Consider the following 26124-nt stretch of genomic DNA (forward strand, 5'->3'; position numbering starts at 1 on the left):
AGAACAACTACTTTTACTTGCAAAGACCAGGACACTCAGTTCCAGTCACAAATCTTAACAAAAACATTCAAAGAGTTTCCACAACATACCAGCAGCTTTAATCATAGAATCATGGAATAGTTTGGGTTGGAAGGGATCTTTAAAGGTCATCTAGTCCAACCCCCCCTGCAATGAGCAGGGACATCTTCAACTAGATCAGGTTGCTCAGAGCCCCGTCCAACCTGACCTTGAATGCTTCCAGGGATGGGGCATCTACCACCTCTCCGGGCAACCTGTACCAGTGTTTCATCACCCTCATTGTAAAAAATTTCTTATATCTAGTCTTAAGCCTACCCTCTTTTAGTTTAAAACTATCACCCCTTGTCCTATTGCTACAGACGATGCTAAAAAGTCTGTCCTCATCTTTCTTACAAGCCCCCTTTAAGTACTGAAAGGCCACTATAAGGTCTCCCTGGAGCCTTCTCTTCTCCAGACAGAACAACCCCAACTCTCTCAGCCTGTCCTCGTAGGGGAGGTGCTCCAGCCTCCTCACCATCTTCATGGCCCTCCTCCGTGTCCTTCCTATGTTGGGGGCCCCAGAGCTGGACACAGCACTGCAGGTGGGGTCTCACGAGAGCAGAGTAGAGGAGAATCACCTCCCTCGATCTGCTGGCCACGCTTCTTTCGATGCAACCCAGGACACAGTTGGCTTTCTGGGCTGTGAGCACACATTGCCAGCTCATGTCCAGCTTTTCATCCACCAGCACCCCCAAGTCCTTCTCTCTTTAATGGTCAGTTCACTTCCCACAAGATGATGTAACAGGCACATATTTATTCTGGTTTCTTCAACTACACTGCACTTAACAGGAAACAACATCACATTCATCTAAATTCAAATACTTCTTAGCAATTAATACACAAGTGATTCCATGTCCATTATTGCTTATTATTTAGTATTGTCATATTAGTACATCTCCACTGTCATCCATAGTATTTTAAAGATGTCATATGAAGTCACTCCTTAGAAAATCTTTATGCTGTAAAAGAACGGAATAATCAGCACGTTCAAAACACCCACCTGGCCAGATAACTTTTTATTACCCACTCCACTTTTTATTCTGACAAATATGGACTCAGACACATCTGTGTGCTACGTGCTGCTCAAAAGAGCAGTTGTGCAAAATCTTGAATTTTAGTTGATTTTTTTGTATGACATGATGCAAAATACTCTAGGGAAGACAATAAGCTGCCTGAGCTCTCGTGCTGTTGCACTATCACTGTAAGACCTCAGCCTCTACCTTTGTAACAACTGATGAATTGGGTATCAGCTACGTGAAAAAAAAAAATCTTTCCAAATTGCCTTTGTTGGTTAAAGACAACGAAGACAATCACAAAGTATAAAAATGCAGAACACAAGGCAAAGTACAATGTTTTACAAAATAGCTGAACTCAGTTCAACTAAAAGTCCAGCAAAACCTTACACTTTGAGAAAGCACCTCTTACTCATATTAGGTATTTGCTGCCTGATGCCCATCTTTAAAAAAAAAAATAAAAAGGCATACAAGACATTTTAGTAACAGCAGAGCAAAACTCCTAAGGTAATACACAAATTAAAATTTAAGAAAATAAAACTGACCTAACCAAAGCAAAGCAAGAAATCCGTATAAACAGTTACAAACATAGCTACTTAGATGAACATGCTATGAGAGATGCTTAGGATAGATACCCAGGAACTCCTCCTGAGTAACTTCAAATACTAGTAACAGACATGAAATCTAAAGTCAACAAAACATTAACGACTGAAAGGTAATTCTAAAAACTGTTTGTACTGGTTTTACTCTTCCAGTTTCATTTTGCACCTATGTAAACATTTCAAAAGCTGGCTGGACTTCATACACTTGTCACTGCAGCGTCTCAACAGTCATTTCCGATTAAAAAAACATTAGAAACATCACGCTGTCACCACAGGTCTGAAGATTTTTCTCTGTTTCAGGAATAGTAGACCAGAGTGATTTTATTTAACTCTAGCACTGAATTGCAGTGATGCATTCTAGAAGAGATTCTTATTCAAAAGGTCTGGTGTACATGCATATACTTCTCCCCATCCACCCAGCAGTTTTGTGGAATACAGCTGTGCTGGACAAGCAACATACACAGGCCGAATGAGATAACCTCCAGATACTACACAGAAAAAGGAAAATAGTGAGTCTTCATGTTTCACCATAGAATACAATGTCCAAGGCAAAACTACACCATGATGTGTTATCAAAGACAATGATCTTTAAAAGAAATGTTACACTTTCAACCTTTTTTTAATCATGGATCTAACAAGATATGCAGAAACTACATAGTCAAATAATACTAATTTTACATTTGCTATTCATACTTTTCATGGGATTTAATTCACCTTTTTTATAAAGATCTAGTATTATGATCTATGGTCATCTCCTTTCACTAGCTATTAAGTAAGCATACATAACCACAGGGCAGACCTCCCCACTGCAGACAGCTAACATTAGGAAAGTATTTCTTCTCCTCAGCCTTCAGTTTTAATGTCATGATTAACAACATAATAAATATGTATGCCACCATCAGTCCAGTTTTGTTTTTCACATCATCAACAAGGATTCACAGTAAGTTATTTCAGCTCTCTGAGTCTGCATGTAGTCTTTGCACAGTATCAGTTTGAACAGAACAATTCTTGGAAATTCCCAGAAAAACGGAAGGCAAAAAATGAGAAAGAATTGCCAACATACTGGAAAACATCACAATCAAAAAACATTGCAAAATTCTGGCACCATTTCTGGCAATTAGATTATAAAGCTGTCTGCTGCATGCTGACAAGATGTGAGCAAACTTGGTCATAACCAGCAACAGAAAACAGAAACCAGAAGAGAAATCTAATGATTGTGCAACCATTATCACACCAGGGATCAAAAACTTCTATTTTGCCCCCTTATTCAGGTGCCAGCACAGAAGTGAATCTTTCACCTATTATTACAAATATTTTCTATTTTAAAAACTGTTCAATTAAAAGATCACCCAGCTGAATGACATAAGAAAAATGCAGTAAGCTATCTATCAGCAACAAATGGTACAATCACTGCAGTTGATATGGACCACCATAACCAAATGAAAGATGAAGCATCACTCAACCAGGAGCAGCAGTCACATACCCATTTTAAAAAATAAATCAGGAAAGTAGAAAAAAATGTAAGTGGCAAAAGCAGGAATGAGCCAAAGTTGTCTCATGTAACACATCAGTTCTGCATGTGAAAAGGGACCATGTCCATGAATGATAGTAAAGAGGGAAAAAATCTGGTTAATTCAAGTTGGGAAATCAAAACATTTCATTTTTGGCAATGACAACAAACTCTGGATTTACTTCTCCTGGAATTATTAATTCTGGCATATTTTACATGTAAACAGTTTATCTGTTCTGATGCAGAGTAAAAGGGATATGAGACAGCTTGTGGAAGAGTAGGAGTATCTCTGGAAGAACTGGTACTAAGAGATTTGCTGAACTTGTTCAGGCTGTGGTGGAGGGGCTTAAGGCATTCACCTGCAGGTCAGCCTAGCCTCAGTGAGAATGCAAACCTAAGACACCTTCTGATTTTGACAGTCCCTGAACAGAGTTTTACAATGTTACTTAGGAAAGGCCAGGGTTTTTAAATGGGATCTGATTTTCATTGTTCTGACAGACAGCAGTTAGCAGAAAAATGAGAGGATCCTGTTAGAACTAATGAATGACGAACTTCACAGTACTCAGCTTGCAATCTGTACCTATGGGAGGTATAAAAGAATATGGCGCTCTCTACACTAGTAAATACTCTGCTTTTCAGCTTGTGTGACACTGACACCAACCAAAGCGCACGACGTGCGCTCTCTCTCTCTACCAGTTTTGTTGAAGGGAAGGTGGGTAGAAGCCCAAACCGCGCAAGTGGGTGAGAGTTGAGTAGCATTTTCACTCAGGGGTCAATGCTCAAACCCACCTCCTGGTCCTCTTGTCCAGTATTAACAGATATGATCAAGGATGGAGGGTTGGTAGTAGCCTGGTAAAGGACACCATTCCTTGATATTGCATTTTAATGTAAGCACTGATTTTTGGATAAATACAAACATGCTGAATAAAAATGCTGAAGACATTCAAACAGTTACCAGCCTGTTATGATACCACAGGGAGAAGAAAAAACCACTGTAGTATGTGTTTTAAGATATTCTCATGTGATTATTCTAACTTTTTCTATTTAAAACAATTTCTAAAATCACAAGGCTAGGAGAGTGGATGAGAAATTTCTGGTCAGTTTGGCCAGAGCACTCACAGCTCTTAATAGAGGCTAGTTCATTCAGAGAAAGTCTTTTTTATGGACTGCCAAGATGTACAGCACAGCTTGAACTACTCAATTTTACCTGAGCTTCGTGTTAAATGATCAGACCAGAGAGCAGTGAGAAAGAAATAGTTGAGGGACTGAGAGAGGGGAAAAGCACTTGCATTAATTGAAGATGAAGTGACTGGCCACATTACGCAGGTTGTTGCACGGAAAAGGTTTTTAGCTCAGATGGCCTAGGTATGACATGAAAATCTAGTGTGATTGATTTTAGTAGGGAGAATTGACTTGAGTTTTCTCAGCTACTCACCACTAGTGATAGTTAGCCACTTTCAGATTTTGGTACAGCAACATGAGCCTAATATTGAAAGCTTTAGACTCCAGATATGTCAAAAGTCAAATTTGTCGATGACAAGCATCATGTTTGTTCTCAAAGAAAGTGGAATTAGGAAGATAAGTACTGATGTATGCATTTCCATAATTTTGTAGAACACCTGCCTAGAGTAGTGGATGAGAAAGATCTGCAAATTCACTCAATTAATGTGCTTCACTTGCAGTCCAAGGATGAGTTTTTACATCCAAACACCATCCTATGCAAAACATCATATTCAATGGACACGTCATTGGTTTTTGCTTGTTGAACTACTTAATATCTAATATTCCTATCAAAGCCTAAATAATATTTCTTAAAATTTTATTATTACCTACTTGCTATATCAAATGTATCTTTTTTAAAGTGTGTATTTTTAAGCTAAAACATAAAACATTTTGGTAAATACTAAAAACGCATTTATAAAGCTCTGTTATAAATAGCTACATGGTAACTGGATTCATTATGAGCAAAATGGGATGGACTACTTTGACCGTGCATAATGGAAGTTCAGCTCTTCACATATCAACATAAATTTATGCATTACATATAAATATACTGACTGCTCAGCAGCTTTCAGTTCTACCTGGATATAAAAATCCATTAAAAATCAAAAATCTCTACCAGAGAGAATTAGTTTTCTTGCTCATGTAAACATCTCTAGTATTTCACCAACTTTTACCTTTAGAGAGCAGAGACACTTCACAGTAAATGATGCATAATGGTACAACCACCAGGTAACTTCTTGCAGTGATTACTTGATTCACCTGATTATACTTGTGTTTGTTTTTAACATGAACCTTGAATATACATTCTATTTTAGACCAGCTGCTTGGATATATAACTCATCTGCTTGGAAACCCCCATTCAAAAATGCTTATGCAGTATGCCACATGAAGAATATCGCCTCAGAGCTGCTCTGACTGAAGGATAAATTCCAAAATTTATATGGAGGAAAAAGTACTGAACAGAAAAAAGATGGCAGCTTAAAAACCCTTGGGTCTGATTATCAGAGAAGGTACGGCTTCCAGTGACTTGAACAAAAGCCACATGTCCTCAGACACCCAGGCCTTTTAACCATCCTCCCTTTCCTCCAAATCATTCCTCTCATCTCCAAGAGCAAAAAAGCTTCCTATTTTCTTCCCACACTCCTGCCCCCTCCCATAATATATTTACCTTGTAATTCTAGCCTGAAAACATTTAATCTGAGTTGGAAACATCAAGATAAGGAGAATGTCTTTCAGATAAGGAGAATGTCCTTTCAGAGAGACTAGATATACTTAAATTCTTTCTTCTCCACATATATATAAATTTTATTTTAGAGACTTGAATGTTCCTTAAAACACAGAAAAAAAAGGCTCAATATAGTAATTTCTGAAACAACGTAACACAGGCAGTTCCAAGGCTGAGCAAGTTTATAATTTTAACTGCAGTCTTCATAAAAAAAAGTTACACGTTCGAGAGAGAAAAATCATTGTAAGAGTACTAAAAAGTTTTCATAAGAAAGCTACAATGGATTAGTGCACCAGGAAGACATACTAAAATTTTCCAAACTACATATTCAGATCTCAAGTGGGTTTTTTTTGTTTTAAATCTGTAAGCTGTAAGCTTAATAATGAGTATGTAAAAAAATTAGGCATTTAGGCCTTTTTTTAAAAAAAATAGGCTATATTAAACATATGTGAAGCAGCAAGAGTTGCAGCAACACTGCAAATATAATTAGAAACTAAACATGACTTAAAAGACTGAAAACTTCTGATATACTAGATACAACACCTAATCTAGTGAACGACTCATAGAAGAATTTTATCAATGTGCGAAGATAAAGTTGTTTTGCAGTTCTCAGATTGCAGAGTGTGGGTTATTCCTACCTTTATTTAAAAATTAAGGTATAATATTTATAAAATAAAGTTAGTCACAGTGTACTTGACACCAGCTCAACTCTCACTTTGAACAAGTGTAACTTATGAGGAGCTTGATTTTTTTATGCATGCAGGAACTTACCAAGTGGAATGCCTTACTATCTGGTTTAACTTTATGTTTTTCCATGTATTTGATAAGGCTGCAGTTGGTATACCTAGAAAAGGAAAAAAAGTGACATTTATAATATGCAGATCACTGATACTGCAAAGCTTTCTTAGTAGCCACAAAACATATTAATAAGAACAGTTTAGTCTCCATTGCTAATCCATTAAGCAGGGAAAAACCACAACTACCAACACCAGAGATTGCTTAAGTATCATTCAGACACTACAGAAATGCATCTCTCTCCCTCACATGCTTGTAAAAACACATTGCAGCCACACAAAAAGCACACTTTTTACCCACATGCAGACAGCAAACTATCACTTGGATTTAAACCGCCTTTTAACAACTTTACTACTATATAGTTTCATTCTGTGTATTTCTAATGCCAGTAAACATGGAGATAAATATTAATCCCATCCTAACACTCTCCTGCAATGTGCAGGTTGCTACAAGAACATCTGTGAATTCACTTTTTTGAAGAGAAGCTCAGAAAGGTTTCTAAATGGTTACAACAGCATGGCAGATGCAAGAAATGTATGTAACTGCAGCCCCAAATCCCTTGGCATGGAAACAAGGCAACAGGGTAGGGTCTTAAGTGCAGGTATTAGACTCTGGCAATGTGACAGAAAAACTCAAAGCTATTCTTTTCTTTAGCCTTCATAAGCTACCCTAGACACCAAACTTGGCAATTATACCCATTGTTTACTGGAAACAGTGTAAGGTTACCAGATTCCTTTTATGCAGCTATCACAGAAAAATAATTTCCAGTACCACAGATTTGGAAACAGCTGTGACTAACTGTGCTTAGCAATCTTCAGAGCTGTGCGGGGTCTTACTGGCATCACCCATTTCACACCTGCCACCTTTACCATTTACAGTCTGTCACTGGCTACTCTTCTGATCGACACCACCTCAACAGGCCAAGTTCATCATTGTGAAACAACTTGATTTTTCTTTTTTTCACAATCTAAGTCATAACCTTTTCATAGTTCTTGTTTGGCATCTACATGGAAAAGAACCCAAGCTACAAGTAATTTAGGGTGGGCAGGAGAAGTAAAATATGCTTTCTTAAAGTTCAACTCAAAGCAGACTTACGTGTTTCTCCGGAAATCTTTCATTAAAGTTGAATGTTCAGGCATCTTCTTTATGTCTTCCCAATCTTTATCTGCAAAATCAGTATTTATTAGTAATTTTTTTCTTCCCCCCTCCAAGTAAAACAAATGCTTTCCAAGTATCTCCACAGCCCTGATTTTTTCTTTCTTCTGCTTCTCTATTCTCTAACTTTGCAGTTACTCATTTCTTTGTACTCCTTGGCTCATATTTCTTCATCACCTCTTCACAATAAATCTTCACAATACCAACACCTAAGAGGTTGCTGCTGTGAGCTGATTAACTCAAGAACTTAAAAAAACAGCTGCCAGATACAGTGAAGATCACCATATGCCCAAAAGACAACACAGAAGAAAAACATGTCAGCCATTGGGCTTGCACCCTTCAGGACTGTTATTTAATTTATTCAGGCACAGCCATGATCTCAGGACAGGAGTACACAAGACTCCTGTAAACGCTGTCTCCCTCTAAGGGATTTTCCATTCTGACAGCACTGTCTTCAGTTACAGGAAAACGCCCAGAGGTACTGTGTAAGTTTCTGTCTCAACATAAAAGAAATACTATTAGCCAAGAAAAGGCTAAGAAAAAGTAACATTTGCACACTCAAATTAAAGAATATTTCATCTCAACTTCTCTGTGTAGACAAAGCCTGAAATGGATTTAAAAATAAAACAAAACCAATCACTAACAGCACCTAGCCTCAAATGCATTAAGCTGTGTAACTCCTGAAACGGCTCTGAGAGCAAGTAGTTTGATTCAAGTCAAATCTTTAGTAAGTCTTATCACAACTGCAAAACACTGGGAGTTTAAAAATATTAAGTGAATAAATAAAAGTTAATAATTATTTATTTAAGTAAAAGATTCTTCTCTTTCCCTATCCCAAAGACACGTGAAACTTTCAAATATGGCAAGTGTCAATTAAAAAGCAAGAAATTTGCTGCAATTAAAAGAAAAATAATATTTCTTGGTAAGAACCGAAGACGTTAAAAAAAAAAAATCAACTGCAGACCATTAGAAAGGATTATTGAAACCAATCACGAAACAATAATGACAGTATTTATGTAAGCTACACAAAGACAATGTGAAACCCAAATGAAGTAAGAAAAGCATAAGAAAAGGGTAAAATTCTAGGCTAAAAGCAGAAAGGCAACACATCCAGGAATCTCATACAGCAGTATAGAAGCAATGAAGTACGTACAGGACAAAAAAAAAGTCGAAGGAAACACAAGAGTGACTTTAGTAACAAAATTCTAGAACCACACAAACATAAAGATCACAAAATCCATATGATAGGAAGAAAAAAGTCCACCAGAACAGTAAAGAAAGATTATTAATAGTGAATGGACAACAAGAGGGAAACACAAGCAGTGAGGAGAAAGATGATCAAAAAGTAAAAATAAGGTCCCTGTTATTCTGACATCTGCGATCATGAGAACACTAGGAGACAAAGCATTAACTGAAAAGATGCAAGACAGCCTGTAGAAAAACAAGATATGATCAACACTGAGGGGAAAATGCAACAAGTGATATCCACATTGTGATTTTTTTGGTTCATGCAACCTGTTCTTTGTTCTGGTTTGGAATAAAGAAATTTCCTCTATATCACAAGCTTTCTACAAGGTAAAAAAAACCCCTGAAATACCCTCCCCTACTTCCAAATGCTATGTTTAATTTAGTATGAGTTAAACATCTGCATAATATGCACTAAATGTATAGATTTTTGCTTGATTTCATACAATCAGTAACTTTCCAAATCTATCATCGGTACTGAAGAAATGCAGAAATATTCCTTCTGGTTTTTAATCAACCACCATTAAACATGATCTTTTAAAATTATAAAACATTGGTACATGTATACGTACAGATAATCCTATCATTAATAATAGGTAAAGTATCTAATATGACCATTAGATTCTAGATTTATAACTCATGAAATAAAAGATTGTGTTTGAACAGCTTTCTTGCTTTGATCAGCTGCCACTTTCCTATGCAAAGAAAGCAATACAGATATCTTTCTTTGAACAGCAATGATTAAAAAAAATACAGTATGTACCTGCAGGAAATCCCATTACATTGAATATTCTGTCCAGCTGGTCATGATGATAAGGATTACTAGTTTTGATATCTTCTTGTCGACAATGGAATATTGGCTCTGATGTTAGCAGCTCTGCAAATATACACCCTATGGCCCAAATATCTTTAAAAAAGGAGAACAGAAATAAAATAAAATTAATCTTTCCAAAAGGATCTTGGTGAGGTAGAATGTTAGTTTTTAGCTTATCAGAGATAAGGTCCCTTGCACCAAAAATTTCAAGTTTCTCTTGTAAAAGTGCAACACTTCCTTGACTTTTCCTTCTAGCTTCAGATAGAGGTACATAATTTAGTAACTACACAGGAGCTGACAGAGTATCATACAAGTTTTTGTCGTGTTTTTAAAGTGTAGTTACCATTTATTGCTATAAAAAAAGGATTTGATTAAGAAAAAAAACAGAGGAAATTATTTGGGTAACTGCCCACGCATAAAATACAAATGAAGAAAGGCCAACCAACATCTTGCCCATTCACTGCCATACTGTTCCCGCCAAGAAATGTGCCCTCTCTGATCATCCACTGGGTTTAACAAGTATTAAGAGACCCAAAAAATACAAGTTGAAAAGCAGTGATACTGGAATAAGCCTAGTGCTATCTATAAAACCTTGTGGAAAGAAAGTAACAAGAAAATGGCTTCATGCCCACATAGCTCACCCCTTTGTTTGATAAAATCAGTTACAAAAAACCAAACCAAAACAAAAACCCTTTAACTGTTATGTCCCAATCTGCAAAATCAGATAGCCTGAATTTTCCCAGTTGTTTTCCTAATTTTTTTCTCATATATACAAATGCAATTTTTAACTTACATAAAGTAATGCTACGCTGAACTTTGAATGAACAAGAAAAGGTCATGAACAAGGACAAAAGCAAATGATGCAGAGAGCATAACCCCATTACTCAGTGTTTGCATACAGTCAGTTTTTATCTATGCTGAAAAAAATTATGTACTAAAGTCCATGCAGTTTCACATGCTGCACGCAGAAGAAAATGTCAGGAAAGTGAAGGAACATGTAAATGCAACCAAAAAAAGCAGTTTAAAGGAACATATAAATAAATTTATCTAATCTATAAAAGAAATACAGTATTAACAGAAAAGTAAATGAAAATACATTTAAGTCAAACGTTACAATTTCTGACAAAAACGCTGACATGATCTTAAAACAACAATGGCTAAGGTCTGAGGAAAGATTTTCAGGTTACAGAAACAACATGTATGCTAATATACAACCTCCATGTTCGTGCAAAGTAAGTGGAGTGTTGCAGGGGAATTTATTACCCCAAAAATCGTTATCAGGCTTTAACATATCTTTTAAACTACCCAGCAAGAGGAAAAACTTCCCAGTCCTCTTCCGTACAGTCTCCCTCCCACTGCAAAAGCTCTTCACATCCACAAAAGGTGAACCTCCCCCTGGCCTGCTACTGGGCTATTCTATTCCCCTGTCGTACAGCCACAGCACACACCGGCTCCTGCCGCCAGTGATCCCTTACCCCTGAACTGGCAAGAGCAGAGACTGGCAGAGCGAAGTCAACCACGCCATACCGAAGCTGTTAAAATTCAGACTGGCAAGTAAGAATTAAGTGGCGAGGAGGCTGCAGCATTCAGGTGATGTAACTAATGCCATCCTCACAGCATCTGCCTTCTCTGAGGTTTGTTTTTTTCTGGATATGCCTGACGCAGCATCAGAGCCTGGCCTGTTACATGACAGTGACCACATCTCATTACTGCAAGCAATTTCTGTTCACACTTGTGCTTTGAAAAAGCCACAGAGAGAAGCTAAAATGCAGCTTATACTTACAGTTTAGTTTCAGTGCAGCAAATACATTCTCCATTCTGTACATTCCTTATTTCCTGTATTTATTATACTAGGTAAAAACTTCTGCTATAAAATTCATGCACTGTGTCTCACTGTCATCATAATATAGATTATACTAATAGTTCAAAGATGCATCTGTATGTTGCCTCTAACAGCATTTTAAAAAGTCTTGTGTGAAAGCCGTAAAAACTTATATTGCATCGCAGGGCATTTGGAGCCAAAACCCAGAAATACTTCATTCCTATATATAGCCAGAGACCATAGTAAACTAAACAATGTGTTAAAGTTTTAATATTTCTTCAAGAAACCTTTGCACTACTTATCAATGCTTGGGTAGACTTTACATAAAGAACAAAACAGTAAATTTTCATCCAATTTACTCACCAATAGCTTTGGTATAATGTCTTGCTCCAAGAAGCAACTCTGGAGCTCGATACCAGAATGTTACAACTACTGGATCCAAGTCTGCTAAAGGCTTCAGAGGTGAATTAAATAATCGGGCAAAGCCCATGTCAGCTGCAAAATTCAAAGAGAGGTGCTTTAAAATTTGAGGAAAACTACCAATTATTTTTTTTTAAACAAACTGATTGAGTTTACTTGTTAGCGCTACCATCACTGCTAAATAAAATGCAAACGCAGACTGTAGCAGATATGAATTCTGTGAGCAGATTTTCTTAAAAGCTTTTGTAGAAGTTACTGGATGTCATCACCTATAAGGTATATCATTATAAATCATTACTAACACGAGCCATTTAGAACAAAGAATTAACCATTGTTCTGAAAAAGCGCATCAACTCACTTCTCAGGACACTGGTAAATCCTGACTCATTTTACCTATATTCTCCAGTAAAACATTGTGTTATTACAGGATGATGTTTCAAGAAACAGCATTTTAAACGTGAGCAAAATGCAGGTTCTGCAAAGGTTAGAATGATTTATAATACATACGTGCACATCACAAAAGCTCCCTCCTCATGAAGTTAACTGTAGCAAGATTTCCTTCACACAAAAACAGCAACTAAGCCTACAGCATCTGCATCCCTGCTAATTTTCTGTCAAGACGTATTTCCAGTATCAAGATACCAGTACTAAATACCATTTAGGCTGTGATTTTAAAACTCTGTTTGGGGGCATTATATCATTAAAAACTGCATTTTAGAATTGGTAGTATGCAGCTGCCTAGAGAGTTGTCTGAACTACCAAATATAAGTGATACAGAAAAAACTGGGCAGAGACTAAAATATGCAACTTCTCCCACCAAATTGTTTTCCCAACCCACCATTCCCCAAATCCCAAGACAGAGGGACTCTGTGGTGCAGGGATATACACATGCTGAGAAAGACTCGAATGAAATGAGATGAGTAGCCATTCTGAGGGAAAAGGACCTACATGCTATAGCTCAGTGGTTGAGGGAAAACTGCACTGTAAATATGGGTCTCTAACTTGACTACACAATCCTTAATAATTTTTTATCATATGCATTCCTATTTATGGTTGTTTTATTGCGTTTAAAAAGAGAAACATTTTACAGTTTTCTACATTAAAATATCGATTACTCAAGATATGATCAAGTCACTAGTAACTCTGAAAAATAAGGAAAATTGTTGGCAGAAAGTGAATTTATGACTCAAAATGACACAAAAAGCCTATAAAATTATTTTAAGTTAAATACCAGTTATGTATTTTTTAGAAAAATTAGTTACACTGGAAAAGTGGAAGCCCTTGGTATGGGTATAACTTCTGCATTCTTTTCCTGCTGTGGTAGTATCTTAAGAAAGTAAGGAAAAAAAAAAAAATCTACATTTTGATAACACACTTAGAAATCCAGGGTCCCCCCCCACTCTTCCCCTGCTGGGAATGGATGGCTCAGAGGACTGGTGGTCCGATACAGAATCTTTCACCTGTCCATTAACAGAGTCTGACTAAATTTAGTTGTGCTCTAAGTTATTCCCAAATTGATTCAAAACTATAAATTAAGAAATAAATGGGTGGTCTATGTGCAATTACTAGCAAGTAGTTGTGTACAGCAAGTATCACCACCACAGTTGAAAGTGAATGTGCCCAGAGGATGACCTACATTCTCAATTTTGGAAGCAACTGCTCCATGAAGAATAAGGTAATAGGAAGAAATTGTCCCTTCCGCTGTCCATGCTGTACCTGTTTTGTACAGAGAAGACCTCTATCTCTACTGTGAACCTTAAACCTCGGAAGGGCATTAAAAACTTTCAGGGTAGGATCTGCAGAAGTGTTCAGCCCTGGCCCATCTGCCTCTTGGATTTCAAAGGGCGAGGGAAGAACTAGAGCAGCACTGAACGCTCCAGGAAAATCCTATCCCAAATCATTATACTAGTGATTAACAATATAGTTCAGATAAACAAAACAGTAAGAGTACAGAGTAACAATGCAGAAGAATAATCTCATAAAAGAAAGCCAGAGGGAAGTGAAAAAGATGAACTAGCTTTAAAAAAAACCCCTTCCAAACAGGGCTGCGTTACCATAACAAATCTAAGTTGGCTGTGCATTAGCAGTCTGCTATCAAAGCACTGCCACACTAAAGCACAGCCTGGTATAGCTTATTACTGTTAGACTACAGTTAATTTTTATTTATTTATTTACTTTAATTTAAAACAATTGAAGTTCTACAAATTATCCTCTCACTGTGAACAGTAACTCCCACCAGAAAACATTACAATAGTGGGGAAAGTGTGGGTCCTTCCTACCCGGGTACACCACAGTTAGAGCATTTAGCAGTAGTTCTCACTAAGCATTTTGGTTGGATTACTGTGTTTTCTGGACTTTAAGATCCCTTGCATTCATCTCCAAGGGACCTGTCTACTCTTTCACAAACATTTTGTAGGCTAAATGCCACCTTTGATTCCATTATAAAATTTAAGGTTTGCAATAATGAGTAGTTCCCTATTTAGATTTTATAAGCAGCAGCAAGATAATGTCATGGCATTACAGGGGTAAATGGAGGAAATTTAAAAATCCCGTTTCTTTCTCCTCCTTTCCCCTAGCTAACTCTCATCTTTATCCCCATATCAAAATCCCCCACCCCACACAAACACCCATGTAAACAAAATATAATGACATTTTCCACTTTTCATTGATGAGGCTACAGCATTTCATCGTCAGAACTGGTGCATGGGGCTAATATCAAGAAGCCAGTCACTCAGAAAACAGCATTTAGGCAATGTGCCCAGGCACATACTAGTATTACAGTGACTACTTTAGGTGGTACAACTGCACCTTCAGAACATTCTAACTTAAATGCTACACTGGGACTTATCAAAGATATAAACATACCAATTTTTACTCTTCCTCGCTCAGGACCTTCACCCATAACTAAAATATTAGCAGGTTTCTGTGGAAAAAAAAATAAATATACAATACATATACCACGATAAACCTAAACATTAGTCTCTGAAAAGTTAGTTAAGCTTTGTTTTGCCAGTTTTAAACCAACTTTGTTTTGATAAAAATGACAAGTTTCTCTGTCACAGTAAAGCTCTACAAGGACCCAGACACAAGCTCTCCCTGACTGCATTTTCCTTATGTTTCCTTTCAGTGTTTCCATGCTCCAGCACCATGCTCCCTAACTGACACCCTGCTGTCTGTCCTCAACCCGCATGAGCTGGCAGTCACTGAGCCATCGAGATTTCTACCAAAATTTCCCTAGATCTTTTTGGTAGGAGGCAGTCCCATTGCCACCCACCACCTGCACCCCCAGCACAGGGACGGGAAGCCAGCTCTACAACATGTTTTGCCCAGGGTCATTAGGCACATTTGCAGACACGTTTTACATAAAAAAATACCTGAGATACAGATTAAACATTACCATATCACTTTGTATCGAAGAAAATAATCTAAATTATTCCTATTTACAAGTGCATACTAATTCAGACACGTGCAAAACTGGAAAGCATTGCCTTTACATTATATTTCTCTCCATCTTCCCTTTCTTTCTTTTGCTGGGGAGAGAGAGAACTGAGCCAGAGTTCAGCTGGTTAGAAACATAACCACTCAGTTCTTAATCCTACATTTTCTGCCATACTGTTTCTCATAATCCAGTCTTCGTATCTGCAGTCAGAAGATTCCTCAAGTACTAACACTTTATATAAATCAAACCTGCAGTGCGTATTTTGAGGGAAAAAAGTCAGGAAACTCACAACTAAAGCTAAAAATGTATACTAGACTTGTTTTGAAATGGAGTGATTTAGACACCCATTCATACTGTAAATCCTGGACAAAACTGGGGCTCCTATTCAGTTGTGAACTGTAAGAATTATAATAAGGCTGAGTCATAGCTCTTGCTTTGCTTTCCCAGTTTAAATCGATCTGAAGAAAAAAGTACCCCAGCAAGATGGTTTAGGCTACCTAAAAGTTAATATAATAAATCCCAATATCTTGGTGTGATTTACCAAACACGTATCCTAGGAAATTCTCAAGTCTTCCTGAATCTATCAGACTCCGGTGTAAACACATTCAAAGACACAAAAGACCATAATTTGATATTGATCTAGCAGTAATTCATACTGTGTAAAACAAGGTGCAAAAAATTAATAATCCAGAAAAAAATTTCCTTGAGAAACTTAATCACTACTGCTTATGAAAGGCTCCAACATGGATTTCTGAAATGGTATAATCCATGTACAAAACATATAAAAGGAATTTGAGGTGTTGCATCTCTTCCCTGAGAGCAGGTTAAAGACAGAAGAAAATGTTATTGTGATCAAAAAGGTAAGATATATCCCATTATCTTTCCAACAGCAATAACAACAAATTCAACTTGTGTTGCATTATCTCAGTGATATGCAGAAGAACTTGTGTCTCCCCCCCCCACCCCTTTTTGTTTTAGTGGTTTGTTTCAGTTTTTTGTTTTTTGTTTATTTAATAAAGGCATACACTCAAGGTAAGTACTGCTTCAACATAAAATAATGTGCAGTATGTGGGCACACAGCTCACAAAGCATTCAATTTTGATTGTTTCTAGAAAAGTCCTAGAAATAAACAAGCAGCATAAATCTTTAAATTCAGAGTTAATGTTGAAGTTTAACGCAATTCAAACTGCTAGGTAAGAAAACACATAATTTCCCCACATAAACCACTCTATTGCTACACTGTGACTCAAAGAGAAAATATGCATATCTTCTACAAAAGCTGCTTCAATGTATCTGGGGTGTTAATAAGCTACATGCCTAATTAATATTTTTTAGTAGAGTTAATGATACATTACAGAGGAACTAAATTTTTTCAGATAAATAATACATTGACCTAAAGTGTAACTTCCACCCCTGTATCTTCACAGGTTGATAATACTCTACAAAACTGCTTGTAACATCCTCAGGATGTTTCTACCTTAAAATATTTTACTATTTGGATTTTGATAGGGACAAGGAGCCATATTCACCCAAAGACTCCATTATGCCAGATGATTAATCAGCACATCACTGGGTAACAATTCCTGCCCCAAAGATCTTCTACCCTAAATTCAAGGTAGGCACAGGTGAGAAGAGAAAGCACAAAGAGATGAAACAGTACTGGTTAGCAAAATAAGTAGCAACAGCTTGATTCACACTCAGATTTTCTTTTTTTTTTTCCTCTCAGGATTTACAGAAAACATTTAAAAATACAGACAATTTAGAAATCCGTGTAGGAGTCTTCTAGAGCCACAAAATAAAATCCTAAATCAATCTGGAATAACCATTCACAGTTCACCTCTTTCTAGAGTCAAAGGCCCTTCACTGAAACAGCTCTGAAACAGAAAAAGCTTACTACAGACAAAAATATTTATATAGTCACATCACTGTAAAGATACATCATAACAGTTAAAGATTAAAAAACCCCTAAATTTAAAATCTGAGGTCTCATTCTGAAGGTTCCCATTCCTAAATCATTGCATTAGTAGCCTGGAACAACATTATTAGTTGAAAGAATTTTCCAAACAAGGCCATTAATCAGTATTTAAATTCAGTAGGGGGCTATCTACCAGAAAGCAATATAGGGGCAGTATTGGTGTCCCTAAACCATAAGCATTTTGAGGACTCACTGAAAAACATTCAAGTCCTCTAACAAAAGTCAAAACGTGGGTCAGCGATTCTTGTTAGGTATCTTTGACTCAAGTCCACCATCTGAAAAAACAACACAAAAAACACCAACTCCCCAGATTTGTCTCTTTGGCCATTAGAAATCTATTCACAACGTAAAATAAGCAGTAATTAGAAACAGAAGGGAGAAATTTTTACAAAGTTCAGTCAAATTTGTTAAATTTTGATTTAATTTTAATTATCCAGAGAAAATGAAAGTTTAAAGTGCTTATTCAAATCACCTGGGCTGAGCAAGTGAAGAAAAAAAATCTTTACATTGTGTTCTGAAAACACCTCTTTTTTTTATAACTACAAATGATTGACTTTAGTCACTCATTTTTGTTCTGAGACATATTTACTTTTGCTGTCAAGTAAAAATAATTTGCTCATGCCAGACAAATGCAAATGAGAAAGCTGTTATGACCCTAAACCGAATGTGAAGAGCCATGCAGCCATGTACAGCTGAGTACTTCAGAGACCAACAAAACAACTTTTTGACAGCCCCATAGAACAAAATTTAAGAAGAATCACCCTCCTCCACAACCGCCTCAGCAGCAGGGGAATAATTCATTCTCATGGAAGAATTGCCTTGTGACCATGGCACAGCACTAAATCTTATCTTGTCCTAAATCTGGCTTTGTAGGACTCCTTGTGTGATTCCTAGACAAATCCTAATCTTGTGCATTTAATCACTATTACTACTGAAGAGAGAACAAAGATCCTCACTGAAATATTTTCAGGTACTTCTAATTTAATCATTATTTGCAAAGTGCAAACAGAAATTCTAAGCAGCAGGTTAATTTCAAAAAAAGGAGCTAAAAAAACAGAGGCTATACTGACAGGTTCATAGGTCTATAAAGAACTTCAGGCGGTCACCTTCATCCATCTGCCTGACCTGACACGTGATGCTGCTCTGTTTACCCTAAAGTCTCTTATCACGAAGGCTGCGCAATTTCCCAGGCAATCCACTCTCTCACTCTTCTCTATTGCAGTGTTTTTCCTTTTCTTCTAGCACAACAAATGAGGTTACTCCCACTGCTCTTCTCTTACACATCAGCAGAAAGAGGAGACAACCACTCCTTCACTGCAAGGGCTTGTTACACTTCTGAAGTTCTACATCTCTTTTCAGTCCTATCACCTAGATTAAAAGGACTCTCTTCTGCTCAGTGTTTCCTAGTCAGTTATTTTTTCTGGATACACAACCAGTCTTCTTGCTTCCTTCTAGCTGTTCTACCTTGGGCCACTTATTTGTTTGAACTTGAGTGGCCCAAATTACACACTGCTCTAATGCTAAATATAGAGGAGGGACTGTTTTACATGCCTTGTATAGCATCTTCTACTTTATACAATCCCACTATGGTATCTTGTTTCACCTCACTGTGTAAGGCTATTGACTCATGTGAAGGTTACAAGTCATGCATTTTCTTCACACCTTTTCTGCAGGACTGATACTTTTTTTTCCTTTTTTTTTTTTTTAATTGTTACATTTGAAGAAGCATTGCAGTCGCATATTGCTTCTTAACATATGCTGAAAATGTTTGTGTTTATTCAGAGGGGAAACTCAGACTTTAGAACTTATCTGTTTTTCTATTTTGAAGATAAAAATGCAAATAACATGAAAATTAGACAAATCTATGTCTTGATGAGATGTGATCATATCAAAGACAGCATTCCTGTTGTTCACAGCAAGTCATTCATACAAGCGGGAGACGACTACTTATTCTGTGTCCACATACTAGGTATCTGGAAATCACAGGGCATTTTCTCATGCTCTTCCACTAAGTTTTACTCACCAAAGCAGTGACCGAAAAAACTGACATTTTTGGACAGCTTAGCCATTGTGACCCTTGATAGTTAGTACTTTTAGCATCAAACCAGGTCTGTAGGAACTACTACTCCACATAGTTTTTGCTACTAGGCTACTAGTCATTAGTTTCCAAAGGACGATTTTAAACATACCTATCAATGACTAACCAAAATTAATTTGAATTATGGTATTATAATGTAAATGGTACCTTTTTCCCCCCACTTAAATGTTTGCAGTAGAGCCATGTATATTCATGAACACACTCACCCTCTTTATACCTCCATTTTAATGCACCTTTTAATAAGGTTTTAGTGCCATCCTAACCAATTTAATTTGGATGATACCATACTTAAGAGTTTGGCTACTAAAACATTACTCAGGAGAGGGTTCACAGTGATGGGGTGAGTCACACCAGTGACTTTTGTTAACCACTAGTATTTGCGCATTGTTAATGGCTGTGCCACCAATTTTCAGAACCGGCCATCCCACCCATTTCTACCTGTGATAAGCCAAGATAACTGAAAAAAAGTATAACATTGTTTTTCATTTTTAAAAAGCAGTTTAAAAGAACAATACTAAGCAAAGCGCTTTCATCCCTAAATTATTTTGCTTTTGCAATCATGGCCCCGACAGTGATTCTATTAAGATTTAGAATGAATGACTTTTTAAGTTTTAGACTTCAAAGTATTATATTAAACAATACAGGAACAGATTCAAATGCACAACCCTACAATCACACAAAAAAATTCAACTTCTTCAGCTGTGTGTGAGAAAGTGCCTAAAAAGCATGAAACACAAATAAGTTAAAAACGTCTTGCTGTGAGGTTTGTAATTCAATGGCGTGGAAAAAAATAAAAATCAAAAAGGTTTTGAAAGACAACTGCAAGGGCTTACCAAGTTGTAGCCTGCTTGGAAGAACACTTTCATGACATAGCAGCAGAAATCTTAATATACTGATGTGGTTTATCACTTCGCAGTTAGGTCCTCTGACAAGAAAAACTGTGCAGCAAAAACCTACAAGCCTTCAGCTAGCCTTGCAAAATTGGTACCCCATCTCAGGGTCTATGACTCACAAAACATTTATGCTTCTTAAGGTACATTTGTCTTAAGTTGTTGATCTTCAAGTAATCATAACATAAACCCAAAACATTTCCTTATTATCAAGGTGGGATGCTCCCCTATTGCATTCTTAGGGATTGGAACTGACTTTTTTTGAACATTTTATGGTTAAAGAAAATAATTCAATTCTCTTTCCACTTTGAACAAAACTGACTACTTCAAGGCTAAATAGTACTCTAGCACAATGGAAGTGTCAATACAACCATACTGAAATGATAGTATCAGCACTTTTCTGAAGTTAATTTATTTCCTTGAATTCAAAGATGTGCATTCACAATTAAGATAATTTCAGCTGTGTTTATTAACTGATTTTGGGCTTTAAAAAAATTATCACCAAAAGACCACCACAAACACTGGTGAAAACAATGGCTCCACAGAACTCAACATGTATTAAATCTAAATATTAAAGTTTTCTTTTTAATTAAAAAACACATGAATTGTGAAGAGCACTGGAAAATTAAGAAAATCTATTTTAATTTACTTCCTGTTAATTATCTTATAAAGAACATCTCAGAACTGTTTAAAAAAATAAATCAAGCATCTAAATAAATTTTTTATTAAAACCAGGAACCATTAAAATTACCAGTAGCAGTCAAAAACAAAACCCTAAATTATCAAAGCACACACAGCTCAAAAATTTTAAAAGTACAGAAAGTATTTGGGTATGATAGAAGATAGAGGGATGCCATATCTATGCCAGGGAGGCCTTCTGCTAGTTATTGTCACCATATTTTATCTCTGTTTCAGCATGATGAAAACTGTTGGCCTCACTATTACATTTTTATGCTCTGAACACACTCCAAAAATTTTCTTCCGTTGCTGTCACTCAGTTACTGCCAACTTGGGGCAATGTAACTTATTAAAGGCTGTACATAGCCTAATACACAGGCTCTTCTATCACTTTCATTGGAATGGAATTAAAGATGAAAGAAAAAAAATTAACTACATTTTTCAGGCCAAATCTCGTACTCCCTAAAAATGTACATCAGGACAAGCTGCAGGGTGTGACTTTCTGTACTAAGTCTCCAAGGAATGAAAGGTGGATATCATTGGCAAAAACATTATTACAGCAGGAAAATCTAACATATCAAATATCCTTAACACATAAGTTAAAAGTGTAATAGCAAACAAGAAATTAAAACAAATAGTCTTGCAGAAATATATTTCCTGTGGGTTTTGCTCACGAGCAATTACTCCGTCCCTACGTCAGGATGACTCTGAGTGCTGCAGACATACCAGAGCAGGATCAAATGCAAGAGGAGAGTATGCACTGATACTGGTTTTTAGGTACTATATTATTCCAGATATAATTCCATCTCCTTTTTCATTTTAGAGTTCTGCCTCACAAGTGAGGATTTTGAATGGTTAACAAAAACACTGAGTACCACTTCTGCTCACTCACTTTGTTGAAGCAGCTTCTGCAGGTTGACAGGCATGCAGCAGTACTGTAATCTCATACTTTCTAATACTTTCACACAAAGGAAGAAAACTGCCTTATTTACTCTTTGGTGTGCACGCAGTTGTGGTAGGTAGTCCATACCATCTTCCTTAACAGCTCTATTTTATTTTTGTTTTTCATTTAAATAATACTCGCTTCACTTCCATATCATCCTACTTGTATTGACTAATACATAACTCCTCCTGTTCAGGATGAAGAAAAATTAAAAAAGGTGAAAAGCCTATGAAATTTATTACTATGCACTTTTCAGTGGTTGCCTGGGCTTTGCTCATGCTTACTTGTTAAAGCACCTTTGTGTACATAACAAACGCGGTATTTCAAACAATGCCCCAAAGATTATGTTTTGTGTCACTCGTGTTCAGAGCAAGTTGGAAGTCCATACAGAGCAAGCTTTTATACGGGTAAGTCTGCCCTATTTATGAGGTGAATTTTTCACAAGCTACTTTGAAACAGCTCAGATTTAGTGTTAATCAAAGGACTGTTTTCTCATCTTTTCAACTTTTCCTCTATAAGTATAGATAATTCATACAGATCATTGCATTTTCTGTTTACAGGAAGATGCAGACAAAACAATTATTATGGCTACTTCCTGTATTTTGAACAATTTATATCCCTATCTTCCACAGCATTTTATGCAGTCATAACTTTACCACAAACTTAAGGTATTTAGTATTAAAAAAACCCAACAAAACTAAACTGCAAACTGTACCTACGTGTTTCTAAAATCATACTCTCGCATTTTTACTAAATCCTACTGCAGGGTTTTTATTGACTAATCTTACTTCAAAGGTATATTTGTGATCAAAGAGTTTCTAGTCCTCCACACCTCTCATGTCAGAACCAAAAGTTATGTTCATACTTTTTCCGTCTGGCTAGTACAGCTCATTACCTTTACAATAGGCATTAGATCTGAAGTTTCTAGAATGCCTTTCCTCTGTAGAAGTCTTACCTCTATTTGTATTTCTATATCTGGATATGACTCAGCCAGTTTACCTATCGTTACTGTGTGGCAATGCACTGAGATGACTGAGCTAGCCTTCAAACAGTGAAGGATTACTTACATTACTCTTTTTCCAGCACCATAATCAGAGATATCTGACCATCTTGGAAAGCCAGCCCATGAAAAAACAGGCTAGTAACAAAAGAACAAGTTTAAAGCTACAGATTTATTTACATCCCCAAAGTTTCACCTAATTCAGGCAAGACTGTTGCTATTAAAAAGATAAAAACAGATACAAACTACTTCAGAAATCCTCATATATATACACAGATATAAAAATTATCTATGTATCAGGTATCTGTATATGAATTCTATTCCTAAATATACTGCTTATATTACACCCATATAATTCTCATTACATCGTTCTACTTCAGTTATCAATCTACTTAAACACCCAGGAATTTTAAAAAGTCAAAATATTTCTAAGCTTGAAAAAAAGGAATAGCAAAAGTATTTTACCAAATCCGAATTTCACAAATCAGCACCTTAAGGAATGAGCCCTCCTTATATAAAGAATGCTAGTTCTGCACAGGGGCATCCTGCTTTCTGAAAAGTGCAGAACTTCAAGATAGAATGATAAGAATAACTACACTTGCTAGGAAAGTATCTCCTTTGCAGTATTCAAAAATCCTCAGCTACTGAAACCAGGATATTTTCTAATATTTCAATAAAAAATAGAAATATAGACTTCCAAATCTTAATTTTTATTATGAAGACAGTGGTCATCTGACCATCTTTCCATACATACAAACGGCTACATCCTGTTGCTGCTTCTCCTCCCCTGCTCTCCTGTTTTTTGTACTGTACGATAGAATGGAGTTCACACAGGTTTTAATGCACATTCCTTTTGCAAACAGCTTATTTTCTCTTCTGAAGCCTTTGCAAAGGCAGTATAAATGGACTCTGAGATTGCTGCAGTAACAACTACTAAATAAATTTTTGACTGACTGAAAATGCCAAGTTCAGCACACATGAAGTGATGGGATTCCTCAGCTGTCAGACAATTTTGGGTAGCTGACTAAAGATTTTCAAAGCACCACATCTCTGAACACTGGTGAAAGTTGCTTCATAAAGAACCATTAAAGGAAACCTCAAGTCTTTTGGACAGTTAAACAATAAAGGCAACTTTCACAAGGAGCTCCTACAACTTCACAAGTAATGTATTTGAGTAAACCTTTCAGAATCTCCTAACAGTCCAATTTTCCTCATATAGTCAGAAATAACAAAGCACCATGTACACTGACATGAAACTTGAGTGGTATTCCTTTTGTAAGCAATATGTGGACCAAAAATATCCCACCAAAACCACTTCTCCATATTAGAAAAAACCCCTTACTGAACTGGGTTCAGCTCTGGGCCCCCATCATAAGGACATGGAACTGTTGGAGCTGGTACAGAGGAGGCCACAAAGATGACTGGGGACTGGAGCACCTCTCCTATGAAGACAGGCTGAGAGAGTTGGGGTTGTTCAGCCTAGAGCTGAGAAGGCTCCAGGAAGACCTTATAGCAGCCTTCCAGTACTTAAAGGGGGCCTACAGGAAAGATGGGGAGGGACTCTTTACAAGGGCATGTAGTAATAGGACAAGGGGTAACAGCTTTAAACTGGCAGCGGGTAGATTTAGATTAGATATAAGGAAGAAATTCTTTCCTGTGAGGGTGGTGAGACACTGGAACAGGTTGCCCAGAGAAGCTGTGGCTGCCCCCTCCCTGGCAGTGTTCAAGGCCAGGTTGGACGGGGCTTTGAGCAACCTGGTCTGGTGGAAGGTGTCCCTGCCCATGGCAGGGGCATTGGAACTAGATGATCTTTAAGGTCCCTTCCAACCCAAACCATTCTATGATTCTATTATTTTCTTTATTTGACACATTCTTATTAAAACATTCATCACAAAAATCCTTGACATTTTCTGGTTCAACATGATGCTACTTGGGTAACACCTATGCATTTTTCTAAATGCTTTTATATGACATGTAATTTTCCTACAAAAAAATTTCCAATTATTCAGCTTTCCGCTTTGCTACATATACCTCCTGCCTCCAGTGAAATCACTCTGCTATAGGACTCTCCATACATTTAGAGATCATGCAGAAGAGATACATAGCATACAATTTTAAATAGGCAGTGCCTTTTTGAGCATTCTTTGTAGTTAACTGGATTTATTAGTAAGTTTGGCAAATTTAATCTTATAGGCATCAAGATATTACAGTCTGATCAGCCCTTATTCTCTTGGGGAAGGGGTAAAGGGCACTTGTGAGGTTTCAATAATTTCAGTAAAAAACAAAGATATGAAATCTTTGTCAAAAGCCTTCACTGAAAAACAACAAATATATATGATTTAAAAAAATCTTTCACATACTTCATGTATTAATTCACTCTTTCTCATCATGGAATCTTTCAGTCTGGAGTATCTTAAGACAAGGTGTTCTCTGATGGCTGCAGCTCTTGAAGCCCAGGTCCTCAGCATCTAAGTCCTAGATCCTCCTCCTTCATTTCTCACTGCACATATTCCAGCTCCCTCCTATGCCTTTCTTTCCCATATCCAGGATCCTCAAGCTCCTTTCCCACCTCCTATCTGTTCTGATGACCAAGCATACAGGGCCAGTGGAGAGAAGCATGCACTATAACTGATCAGTGAACCACTGTCTTCAGAGCACAGACAAGTCAAACTGAAATGGCCCTGGTGCAACTCTCAATGCATTTCTCTCAGAACACACATCATCCTCTATTTGGCATCTGCTTTTCATGAAATTTGAAAGAATACGACTGGTTTGATACCATATCTTTTTACCAAATATATCTGAAATATAATATAACAGATATAAAGGTTACTTGGGGGAACTAGCAACAAACAGGCTTACCCAGGTAAGCTTTGTCTCCTTAAGCTGCCAGGCTATGACGACACAGTATCAGTAGACCAACATAAAGGTTTTTTCTTG

At 36.9% G+C, this 26124-nt stretch overlaps 1 protein-coding gene across 15 annotated transcripts in view; it reads right to left on the reverse strand.

The window, feature by feature from the left end:
• CDK8 (cyclin dependent kinase 8) overlaps positions 1–26124 on the reverse strand; it is a 90545-nt gene that overhangs the window by 7959 nt on the left and 56462 nt on the right. For 13 of the 15 annotated variants that reach the window (XM_074815966.1, XM_074815957.1, XM_074815956.1 and 10 more), the window contains 5 exons: positions 15027–15084; positions 12105–12236; positions 9869–10012; positions 7801–7870; positions 6682–6754 (listed from right to left, as the gene is read on the reverse strand). In XM_074815966.1, coding sequence (XP_074672067.1) covers positions 6682–6754; positions 7801–7870; positions 9869–10012; positions 12105–12236; positions 15027–15084 — 477 coding nt within the window. The remainder of the gene's footprint in view (positions 1–6681; positions 6755–7800; positions 7871–9868; positions 10013–12104; positions 12237–15026; positions 15085–26124) is intronic. The other 2 variants (XM_074815965.1, XM_074815971.1) reach the window with 2 other exon arrangements.

Source organism: Strix aluco, chromosome 2, assembly GCF_031877795.1.
Source record: "Strix aluco isolate bStrAlu1 chromosome 2, bStrAlu1.hap1, whole genome shotgun sequence".
NCBI classification, from domain to species: Eukaryota; Metazoa; Chordata; class Aves; order Strigiformes; family Strigidae; genus Strix; species Strix aluco.